Consider the following 12,397-nt stretch of genomic DNA (forward strand, 5'->3'; position numbering starts at 1 on the left):
ATAATGAGAGTGATGGGGGGGAAATAATGAGAGTGATGGGGGGGAAATAATGAGAGTGATGGGGGGGGAAATAATGAGAGTGATGGGGGGGGAAATAATGAGAGTGATGGGGGGGGAAATAATGAGAGTGATGGGGGGGGAAATAATGAGAGTGAGGGGGGGGGGAAATAATGAGAGTGATGGGGGGGGGAAAATAATGAGAGTGATGGGGGGGGAAATAATGAGAGTGATGGGGGGGGAATAATGAGAGTGATGGGGGGGGAAATAATGAGAGTGATGGGGGGGGGAATAATGAGAGTGATGGGGGGGGGAAATAATGAGAGTGATGGGGGGGGGAAATAATGAGAGTGATGGGGGGGGGAAATAATGAGAGTGATGGGGGGGGGAAATAATGAGAGTGATGGGGGGGGGGAAATAATGAGAGTGATGGGGGGGGAAATAATGAGAGTGATGGGGGGGGAAATAATGAGAGTGATGGGGGGGGAATAATGAGAGTGATGGGGGGAAATAATGAGAGTGATGGGGGGGGAAATAATGAGAGTGATGGGGGGGGGGGAAATAATGAGAGTGATGGGGGGGGGGAAATAATGAGAGTGATGGGGGGGGGAAAATAATGAGAGTGATGGGGGGGGAAATAATGAGAGTGATGGGGGGGGGAAAATAATGAGAGTGATGGGGGGGAAAATAATGAGAGTGATGGGGGGGGGAAATAATGAGAGTGATGGGGGGGGGAAATAATGAGAGTGATGGGGGGGGAATAATGAGCGTGACAAGGGAGGGCGGGTGGAATAATGAGAGTGACAAGGGAGAGGGGGGGGAATAATGAGAGTGACAAGGGAGAGGGGGGATAATGAGAGTGACAAGGGAGAGGGGGGGGAATAATGAGAGTGACAAGGGAGAGGGGGGATAATGAGAGTGACAAGGGAGAGGGGGGGGGAAAGAGTGACAAGGGAGGGGGGGGGGGGGGGGAAAGAGAGTGACAATGGAGTCCCCAGAGCCAGACTGCAGCCAGAGTCCAGATCATCTTATTGTCCTGGTGGTAAGTAGACAATGCAATATGTTTATTATTTAATTGTTTAGTTATTAATACTACATTGGAAACAAATTTTCTCAGCTGGACACCGGCCGACACTGCGCATGCGCTGGTAGCCTCACCAGCGGTTAGGGTAGGGAAAAAGCACTGGCCCGTACGTAATTTTTCCCTTCCCTAACCGCTGGTGAGGCTCCCGATGCATGCGCAGTGTCGGCCGGTGTTCAGCTGAGAACATCCATCCGATCACTGCGCCTGCGCATTGGCCCATAGTTTTTCCCTACCCTAACCGCCGGCGAGGCTCCTGGCGCATGCGCACTCTGCTGTGAAATTTCCCTAACCTGCCGTTGTGCGCCTGCGCGGCGCTGCACACCTCCTCACGTCATGTCCGGTGCGACCGGAAGTGACGAGGGTAGGGAAATCTCACGAACTAGGGAAGTAAAACATTACACCGGCCTTTGGGGTGTGAGGGCTGGTAACTACTTGGTTGGATAGTCAGCCAGCCTATGCCATGATGCCAGCAACAAGCAGTGGTTTTTTTTTTTTTTTTTTTTTTTGGGGGGGGGGGGGGGGGGGGGGGGCGCCACAAGGTTATCTCGCACAGGGCGCCTGAACACCTAAGGCCGGCCCTGTGTGTATATCTATCTATATCAAAGAAAGTCCGCAGCACTCCTTGAAATATAGAAAATGTGTTCTTTAGTCACACATGTCAAATTTTGCCAACGTTTCGGTTCTCTCACAGAACCTCTCTCAAGTGAGGTTCTGTGAGAGAACCGAAACGTTGGCAAAATTTGACATGTGTGACTAAAGAACACATTTTCTATATTTCAAGGAGTGCTGCAGACTTTTTGTCTTCAGTCCTGAATCGAGGGACCACCGCGGGCACCTTACAGCTGCATGTGAAGGGAGTGCTGTGATATAGATTTTATAAACAGAACATATATGCGCTAAACGGATGGCAAAAACATTATGTGAACCCAGCCTAAGGCCTCATGCACATGAATGTATTTTCTTCCCGTGTGTCTGTTCCGTTTTTTTGCGGACCGTATGCGGAACCATTCAGTTCAATGGGTCCACACAAAAAAAAAAAACACACATGAAGTTACTTTGTGTGCATTCCTTTTCGTCTGCATTTCAGTTCTGCAAAAAAATAAATAAAAATACAACAGGTCCTATTCCTGTCGCATTACAGACAAGGTAAGGACTGTTCTATTAGGGGCCAGCTGTTCCGTAAAATACAGAATGCACATGAACGCCATCCGTATTTTCCAGACCGCAAAATACATACAGTTGTGTGCATGAGGCCTAAGATAGACAGACTAGAATGCAGCAAGTGGTTTACCTAAGCTGCACTTGAACTGTGAAGTCACATTTTGTTCCAGAGATGTCCCTGCAAAAAGGAAAGATAACAAATGAACAGAACATTCCTAAAACATTAATGCAAGCAATGAAAAAAAAATAAAAAAAATAATCTGCTTGTCCATAAGCTCTCCCATTAACCCAATTTACTGGGAGTCCACATACAAGAATTTTATGGCAGAGATTTACTAAGCAACATGCCCCAGAATTCTGGCTGAAATAGCGGCCAATTTATTAGGTTTATTAGACACTTGACTTTAGCTAGACCGTTCTGGAAAGTGCCTAGAAAAGGGGGAAGGGCTGCAGGGAATTGTAAACTGTGCCAGATTAAATAGGTCACCTGAGAATCTCGGATAATCCCTCCAAATGCCTAAAATAACAAATGATGGCACGCGCACCTCTTCGAGGTTGATCCAGGACTAGTCCGAGATTTTTTATTATCTTGGACAGCCCCTATGACAGTCTGTGCCATTACTTTGGCAAGATATATTGGTGCAGTATTGGCAAACTTAGTGAATCTTACCACATAACACGCTATTCTGAACAGGATGGCACCATTTCGGCCGGTCTAGTTTCATGCTGGCTAAATTTGGGACAGCAATAATAAATCTGCCGACCTCTAAAGGGGTCTAGGAAGCCGAGGTCTGTGCTGCAGTTAGGTCTTTCCACTGAAGAACTGTTTTAGTGGCATCTGTATCCCTCATGAATGGGGGAGCGTTCCCCTGCAGAATTCACTATTACCCGCCACATGCTACTGATAACAGTCCTTTACATCCTAGTAACTGACCAATTCTATAACAAGTTAACTGGTATATGCACAAACTAGACTGTTCGGATCCCAGTTTGCCTATGGTCTGCAGCACATCTCGTTTCCACAAGGCGATGTGCTGCAGAAAACTTTTAGGCCTATATAAAAGATGCAATGAATCAATAAACAGGCAATTGCTTGTATGTCGGCCGATTGCTGGCATATTTACATGGGCCAATGATCAGGGCAGAGAGTGTTCTTATGAACGATATTCGGCCTGTGTAAAGGACCGATACGTCCTGTAACCACAGAGCTTTTTTAACATGGATTTTGGTGTAAATTTGGTGTTCAAAAACCACGCCAAACACTTGCAATTCATCTCCAATTAACCTGTACATACATGTATGGCACTGGAGCAATAGGCAAACACATGCGAGCAGGCGTCATGGCCGGCAGGTCTCTGCTGTTTCAAACAGCAGAGACCTGCCGCTAATTACAGTTACCGGCAATAATGCCAATTGCGGTAATTAAAGGCTTTAGATGCAGCGTTTGAGTGAGATCACGGCATCTAAAGTGTCAAAAACCCAGGCTTCCTACCAACATCCCCTGTGGCCAATGGGGATGTCAGTAGTTGCTTACAATGCTGAGAGTCCCACAGTATTCATGCTGCAATTCTTATTTTGGCCACCAGATGGCATGCCAACAGTAGAAATTAGCAACTGACAGTAATAAACTCATTTTTAAAATACATTATTGTTCAAAATAAAAAACTGGTTTTATAGGCCTATATATGAGCTTCAATATCATTACAAATTATATATTTTTTTAAATGGTAAATACCATTCAAATATAAAAATATTTTTACAATACGGCGAAAAAGGGTAAAAATTGACAATTTGTTATTTTTTCATAGCTTCTCCTACCACAAAAAAAGTAATAAAGTCACAAACACTCCAAAATGGTATGAATAAAAAGTACAGAGTGTTCCGCAAAAAAATTAGCCTCTATACAGCTCAGTAGACATAACTATTAAAAAGTTATGGGGGTCAGAATAAATAAATAAAAAAAATAACTTTTTTTTTTACAAAGTTTAAATTTATTTTAACACAATTTAGACATAAAAAACCTATACATATGGGGAATCATAATTGTACTGACCCAGAGAATGAAGAGTATGGGTCATTTTTGCCACAAACTAACACCGTGGGAACAAAACCCGTAAAACTGTGAAGGAATTGCATTTTTTTTTCTTCGAATTTCACTCCATTTGGAATTTTTTTTACCGCTTCCCACTACATTGTATGCAATAATTAATGATGGAATTAGAAAGAACAACTTGTCCCGCAGAAAATAACACCTGGGACCACTGCCAATCAGCTGTTTGAGAAGGAAGTGGCTCTTGCAGTAACACCACGGCCTTCTCCAGCTTTTCCTAGGTCATGGGACGTCATGTTCATCGGTCACGTGGCCTAGGTGCAGCTTAGTCCCATAGAAGTGAATGGGGCTGAGCTGTGATACCAAGCACACCTGCTATACAACGTACAGCGCTGTGCTTGGTGAGCAGAGGGGGCCATGGCTTTCACAGGAGTGCCAATGCCTTCTGAAACAGCCGATTGGTGGGGGTCCCGGGTCTCAGACCCCCACAGATTAGAGACTGATGACCTATCCAGAGGTCATCAGTCTCTGATATTAATACTAATGTAATTGTCCATATTTCCTGCTTTGCCGGCTGGATTCATTTTTCCATCACATTATACACTGCTCATATCCATGGTTACGACCACCCTTCAATCCATCAGTGGTGGTCGTGCTTGCACACTATAGGAAAATGCACCAGCCTCTCTGGTGGCCAGGAACATGGGAGCACACATAGGCCGGCATTTTCCTATAGTGTGCAAGCACGGCCACTGCTGCCGCATGGTCATATCCATGAAAACAAGCCATCTAGTGTCATGGGAAAAATGAATCCAGCCAGCAAAGGAAGCAATATGGACAATCACATTACATTAGTAAGTGCCTGCTATTAACTTTCTCTACATGGTAAGTGCCATTTGCTGATGTGAGACAACCCCTTTAAAATTGGGAAATAACATTTTATATTTTGCTTTTTTCTCTGGCTTGCGGTTTTAAAAACTGCACTGTGGAAGTAACAAATGACAAATCTATTCTTAGGAGGTGTGGAATCTGCATCCAGAGTTTGTATTCAACTGGGCAGGATGAAAAACCATGTCAAATCCACACAAAAAAAACACAAACACACACACACACACACACACGCACACACACACACACACACGGAATCCTGATGTGGGTTTTAAATCAGGTTTTTTTCAGCACATATAAAACTGTGTACATACCCTTAGAAAGTCCCTTGAAGGGATGCACTTTGAGGTGCGAGGTTTGCGACAGGAAGCAATAATTGTACAAAGGACGACCACAAAGGGCCCGTGCACTGCATACCACAGCTGTTTTATTGCCGACTGTGCACCAGCAAGTGCCCCGTGCAGTAAGGATTTTATGGCAAAAGTTTTACTGAAAAAAGTTTTTCATACAAGAAAACAGGATAAAGAACGATCCTGCCAGCCGCCACCAAACAGTTAACTGCAGGGGGATATGGCGCCTGTGCTGGCAGTCCAGTATCACTCACTTGAAACTCTGTGCCAACACAAGCCTTAATTCACCACCAGGCACAGATGTAACTCTAGCCCCCATCCAGCACAATCATTTCAATAGGCCGAGTGCAGTTGCCAAGTGAGAGGCGTGAGGAGGGGGAGGGGAGACATGGCTGGAAAGAGAAAGGGAGGATGGGAATGGCAGAGGAGGGGGAGACTTACATGGAGCTGCTGATTTGCTGGACTTGTTGTGGCGTTAATGCAAATGCAAAGCATGTTTCTTGAAATCGCTGGCTGTTATCGGAGGCTGCGGAGACAAGGACAGTACGTTACAGGCAGAAGTGTATGGACAGCACCAGGTCCAACCCCAATTTCCCTCATCTATTTTTACATTTTGAAAAGACATTCAGTATGAGAGTCAAAATGATCTCAGAATGTGTACAGAAGACTGCGGGGGGCAACGTGTTATTATTTCTGCCTACACCACTTAAAGGGGACATACACAAGATCACCGTCATAGGAACATCAACAACATGCTGCTCTCACCATGAAGGAGGGAGGTTGACGCCAAAATTATCAACTGCGACTTTAAAAGGGGTTATCCAGTAATCCTCAGGATAGGGCATCATCAGATCGGCAAGGTCTAAGTCCCGGCACCCCTGCCGATCAGAGGATAGATAGTAATTACCAGATAACAGCTTTAGGGGCTCATGCACACTAACGCAAATAGCACTTGAATGGACCCGCGATCCGCAACATTAAGTCCACACCGCAAAAAAAATATATATATAAAAAAAATAGAACATGTTCTATTATATTTTTTTTTGCGGCGAGGAGACAGACTGAAATGCCACAGAAACGACCCATAGTGCTTCATGGACTTCCGCTCAGTGTCTTGCAGATCCATTCAAGTGAATGGAGTGCACACAGCTGGTGCCAGTATATTGCGGAGCTGCAAACGATCATATGCATGAGCCCTAATAACAAGTTGCAAGTCTAAGGCTACTCACACTTGCGTTTTGGCTTTCCGTTTGTCAGATCCGTTCAGGGCTCTCACAAGCGGTCCAAAAGGGATCCGTTTTGCCATAATGCATTCTGAATGAAAAAGGATCCGCTCAGAATGCATCAGTTTTGCCTCCGTTCAGTCTCCATTCCGCTTTGGAGGTGTACACTAAAACACTGCCTGCTGCATTTTTCTGTCTTCCTGACGAAGCAGAGCCAAACGGATCCGTCCTGGCACAGAATGTAAGTCAATGGGGACAGATCAGTTTTCACTGACACAATAGAAAACAGATCCGTCCCCCATTGTCTTTAAATGGTGTTCAAGACGGATCCGTTTTGGCTATGTTAAAGATAATACAAACTGATCCGCTCTGAACGCATGCATGCGGTTGTATTATCTGAACAGATCCGTCTGTGCAGGTCCATAACAGATCCGCCCCAAATGCAAGTGTGAAAGTAGTCTTACCCTGGTAGGTGGGTGGCGCAAAAAAAAAAAAAAAATTAATGGAGTAATAACTGTAGACAAAAGTGTTACTTGTAAAAGGTGCAACATTTCCCAAGTGGACTCGCCAACACTATTGATTTCCGTTATTCTGCTCCATTAGAGCAGTGTTTCCCAACCAGTGTGCCTCCAGCTGTTGCAAAACTACAACTCCCAGCATGCCTGGACAGCCTTAGGCTGTCCGGGCATGCTGGGAGTTGTAGTTTTGCAACAGCTGGAGGCACACTGGTTGGGAAACACTGCATTAGAAGACGAGAAGTGCTGGATCTAGCAAATAACTGACCTGAACGGAGCCAAACAGATCTCGCAGACTGTAACGGGGTCCGTTTGGTTTCCGTTCTGGAGAATGCATGAAGGACTTTTCTCAGCTGTTTTTGGAGGAATCTGAGACCAGAGGACCGGAAGGGCGCCTCAAAAGCAGATGTGAACAAGAACTGAGCCCGACATTTCAGACACTAGTCTAAGGCTAGGTCTACACAACGACATTTGTCGCGCGACATTTTGTTGCGCCAATGTCACGCGACAATTTTTATAATGGCAGTCTATGGTGTCGCACTGCAATATTAGACATGCTGCGACTGCGACGCAACAGTCACAGAAAATACATTCGAGATGGATTTTTCTGTGACTGTTGTGGCGCAGTCGCAGCATGACACCATAGACTGCCATTATAAAAATTGTCGCACGACATTGGGGCAACAAATGTTGCAGTGTAGTTCTGCCCTGTCACGCGACAAATGTCATTGTGTAGACCTAGCCTAAGGCCACTTTCAAATTAGCATTTTCTGCGGATCAGTCATGGTTCTGCAAAAACGCTTCCCTTACAATAATACAACCGCATGCATCCGTCATGAACGGATCCGGTTGTTTTAGGTCTTCTATGGCAATGACGGATTAGTCTTGAACACCATTGAAAGGCAATGGGGACGGATCCGTTTTCTATTGTGCCAGAGAAAGTGTATCCGCCCCCAATGACTTACATTGTGTGTCAGACTCAGGACTGATCAGTCTTGCTCCGCACCACATCACGGACAGAAAAACGCTGCTTGCAGCGTTTTGCTGTCCACGATGGGGACGCAACCAAGCGGGACGGAATGCATTCTGGTGCTCTTTGTTTCGTTCAGTTCAGGTTTGTCTCTATTGACAATGAATGGGGATAAAACTGAAGCGTTTTCTTCCGCTATTGAGATCCTATGACGGATCTGAATAGCGGAAATGAAAACGCAGATGTGAAAGTGGCCTAAGAAAAAAATAAATAAAGATTGCTCGACTGATTTCTGCCAGGTTTATTAAAAGGCACAAGCTTGTAATAAATTTGGCAGATCTGATACCATCTAAAATAAAATCTTTAAGCCCGAGCAGATTTGTGCCAAAGTTTTCCTGCCTTTAATAAATCAGTCTAAAAGTTGGAGATCACGTGGCCTCCATGATGGCCACAACCACATTCCCTCTGCAAATTTCAAGTCTATCCAAGGAAAGCTGAAAATTGAGACTTGGGGCCCGCATCCGTTCCGCAATTTTGCGGAACAGATACAGACCTATTCATTTTCAACTGGGCCGGAATGTACTGTCCACATCCACATTTGCGTATCCGCACAAAAATAGAATATGTCTTATTCTTGTCCGCAATTGCGGACAAGAAAAAGCATTTTCTATGAGAGTGCCGGCGCTGTGCAGTCCGCAAAATGCAGAACGCACATTGCTTGTTTTCGTGAATTGCTGATCCGCAAAACACATACGGACGTGTAAATGGGTGCAGTTGACAAAAAATAAATAAAAAAAATATAATAAAGTTAACCGATTAATAAAATATCCATTATGAAACATTTTGCATAAAAACAGACATGAGAAAAAAAATTGCCCCTTTTATTTCTTATCAAATGCTCCAATAAGGGCGCATTTACAGGAGCTGCCGCGGCCACGTCTGTACTCTGCAACTGCAGTACGGCTACCATGACTTAGTTGTAAGACGGCTAAGCTATTCCACAATCTAAAGGCTAAAGCACATGAACATATTTTTGAGCCGCATTTTTTGCGGGTTGGATGCAGACCCATTCACTTCAACAGGGTCACAAAACATGCAGACAGCACATAGTGCTCTCCGCATCAATAGGTCTGTTCCACTTCCCCACAAAAAAAAAAGAAAAAATAGAACATGTCCTATTCTTGTCCAAGGGCAGGACGTTCTGTTCCGCAAAATGCAGATAACACAGGGCCAGTATCCGTGTTTTGCAGACCACAAAAATGGCTATGGCCGTGTGCACGAGTCCTAAATCTGAGAAACAAGCAGTGGAGCCCATATTTCTGCATAAAGAGACCAGCTATTCTAGTCTCTCACAGAAGGAAAGCACAAACCTCAAAGCATTAAAAGGGGGGGGGGGGGGGGGCGACAACTTTTCCACCATCCACAGAATTAGGGATAAGCATCTGATCTGGTTAGAGGCCCAAATCCAGCATCAATTGCGAGAAAAAGGGGGATTGATAGTCCAACCTAGGAGCGCCTGCTCGAATGGGAAGATCGGACGCAAACAACACTTCGGCTGGGGCTGAACGGAGACACTGGCCGCGGCTAGCATTGCTGGGCAGTGGTGATCCCATCCAGCAGTGCTGGATTTCTTGCAACTGCCGCAGCCATCCCATTAATTTTTAAGAGATCATGGCTACTCAGCAATCCTGGCCACGACTGCCGTCGAGGTAACAGCCCTAGCAGCTTTGCAACATCAGAGCCCACTTTATACCTTCTCCCAGTGTTTGCACGGCTTTCTTCTGAGCAATCCGGTTGCCGCCCAGGTGCTCTAATCAGAATGACAGGTTAATTGCCGTGTAGGACTTATTTCCGAAGGAGGCAAATGACACTGTGTTGTCATCATTGCTAAAGAATGTGTGCGATATATCAAATGTATACATTTATTTTTATCGTTTTATAACAAAGTCTGACTTTCTGCGCTGATCCACAGCAAATTCTCTGAACAAGTGGAGATGCAGTGTAAAGCACAAAGGAAACCAGACGGATTGGGCAAATCCTGCAACTAGAGACTCTCGCAGCAGTCAATCTTAGCTGTGTTCTAATAAGAGTTGAAGAGGTTTGGTCAGGATAAACCCTTATTACTCATCCACAAGACAGGTGATAAAATGGATGACTGATCCCCATCATCATTACAACAGGGGAGTTTAAGTGAAGTGGCGGTCGGGTATGTGCACTGCTGCGCCATTCAGTCCACGTGACAGACAGCCGAGGGCAGCAACCAGGCAAGAGCTAAACGGCACCTTGTTTAAGCCGCAATACTACCGCAATCTCACTGATGTCACAGGAGCCTCCCCGTCCAATCTGTTCACTTTTTAGGTTAAAACAGGACAACGCTGCATTTGCATTGCTTCCCATGTACTTATCTCTGCCAACAGCAGAGGGAGCAGCTCTTACCCGACTACTAACAAGCTAATACATGTATATGACCAAGTTCACACTGTGTGGAAATGTCCTTAAAAAGGGGAGTCTGTCAGAAGTTTGGACCGTGCTAAACTGCTGACAGCACTATGCAGGGGCTGGGGAGAGCAGGTCAAATGTGCCTTTTGTAGAGCTTTTATTGTAAGTAGTTCTGCTCCTGCAAGTGTACAGGCGGTGGCGCTTCACAGCCCCTCCGCTCCGGGTGACCTGCTGTAGTGATGTCCTGGTTGGATGCTATAGCTGTCACTTGGAGCACAGCGGTTGTGAAGCAGCTCACTGCAGAGTGTTCACAGTGAAGGAACACAATCTTGCAGAATAAAAGTTTTTTTTTTTTTTTTTTTTTTTTTTTTTTTTATGACCGTCTGCCTTATGGCTTCAGTGAAGAGATATATAAAAAGACAAAGCTACAAGCATGTTTTTGAAGGGAGGGGAAGGGAGTCAGAAACACAAAAATTTATCAAACCCCCCCCACAAAAACGGCATGTGTCCTGTGCTTCGTATTTCCTAGACCATGAACCAACATGGAGCTTGTGATTTTACTTAAAAAAAAATAAAAAATTAAATAAAAAGCCACCGAAAAACCTTAGACAGAAAAACTACCCCTTAAAAACTACACATTGCCAATTGCTCTCCAGCTTCTGCAAAACCTACAACTCCCAGCATCCCTGGAAAATCAGTGGTCTGACTGATGGGACAAAGGCATACAAATGACGGTAAGGTCATTAATAATCATGGCTTCAGACAATGCGGTGTGCACTGACCCTGTACATGCATCAGGCCCATGTTATCACTATACAGGACCCTCCATAAGGCACCCGATCCTCCGCAACCACTGGAGACCCCCAGCAGTGAATGAAGGACGTCCTGCTGATGCACAATGTCTAGCACTCTCCGGTATTAACAGAGCTTCCAGGTTATGGATATTGATGACCTATTCTAGTTCTGACAGGTTACCCTCTATCCACAGGACAGGGGATACTATTAGATTGGTGGGGGGCTACCGTTGGGATGCCAATTGATCACAAGAACAGGGACCCCAAACACCCTAAAATGAATGGTGCAGAAGGTAAGGCATGCACACTGCAGCTCCATACATCTCTATGGGGGTTCTGGAGACAGCACCATACACTGTTGTGGCCGTGCCATGTTAGTACACCAAGCCACCACCGATCTGATATTGAGGACCTCCTAAGGAGTGGTAATAGATATCTGTAGCCTGGAAACCCCCTTTAAATGGAATCATGATGAACAGCAGTATGAAACCTGGCACAGTGCCTGCCGGGGCTGCCTGAGAGGGAAAAAAAATCAATACCTCCTCCCTCCCAATCCCTGGTGCTTCCCAGAGATTTAGTGCTTTTTCATAACATGCAAATTAGACTCAAGGTGCACTGAGGGCAGGTGGTGGTCACTCTGTGCACCTTAGCCCCCCGCACTCTTCCCTAGCCCCCCCTCCTCCTCCCCTTGACTAATAGGGCTGAATGAGAGGAGGATTAAGACACCTGGCCCTGTCAATCAAGCAAAGAGAGGGGGCCTGAGAAAGCAGGGGGTGCTAAGGTGCACCAACCAGCCAGGACCCACCGTCAGTGCACTTTAACCCCAATTAACCCATTTGCATGTTATGAAAAAAGTACCATATGGCTACATGCACACAAACGTTGTTTGTGTCCGTCCTGTTTTTTTTTTGCGGATAGGATGCGCA

General features: G+C 45.5%; 1 protein-coding gene across 4 annotated transcripts in view; it reads right to left on the bottom strand.

The window, feature by feature from the left end:
* PIAS1 (protein inhibitor of activated STAT 1) overlaps positions 1–12,397 on the bottom strand; it is an 85,656-nt gene that overhangs the window by 32,919 nt on the left and 40,340 nt on the right. For all 4 annotated transcript variants that reach the window (XM_044283144.1, XM_044283145.1, XM_044283143.1 and 1 more), the window contains exons 3-4: positions 5,972–6,056; positions 2,373–2,420 (exon numbers count right to left, since the gene is read on the bottom strand). In XM_044283144.1, coding sequence (XP_044139079.1) covers positions 2,373–2,420; positions 5,972–6,056 — 133 coding nt within the window. The remainder of the gene's footprint in view (positions 1–2,372; positions 2,421–5,971; positions 6,057–12,397) is intronic.

The sequence above is a fragment of the Bufo gargarizans genome, chromosome 2 (genome assembly GCF_014858855.1).
Source record: "Bufo gargarizans isolate SCDJY-AF-19 chromosome 2, ASM1485885v1, whole genome shotgun sequence".
Taxonomy (NCBI): Eukaryota; Metazoa; Chordata; class Amphibia; order Anura; family Bufonidae; genus Bufo; species Bufo gargarizans.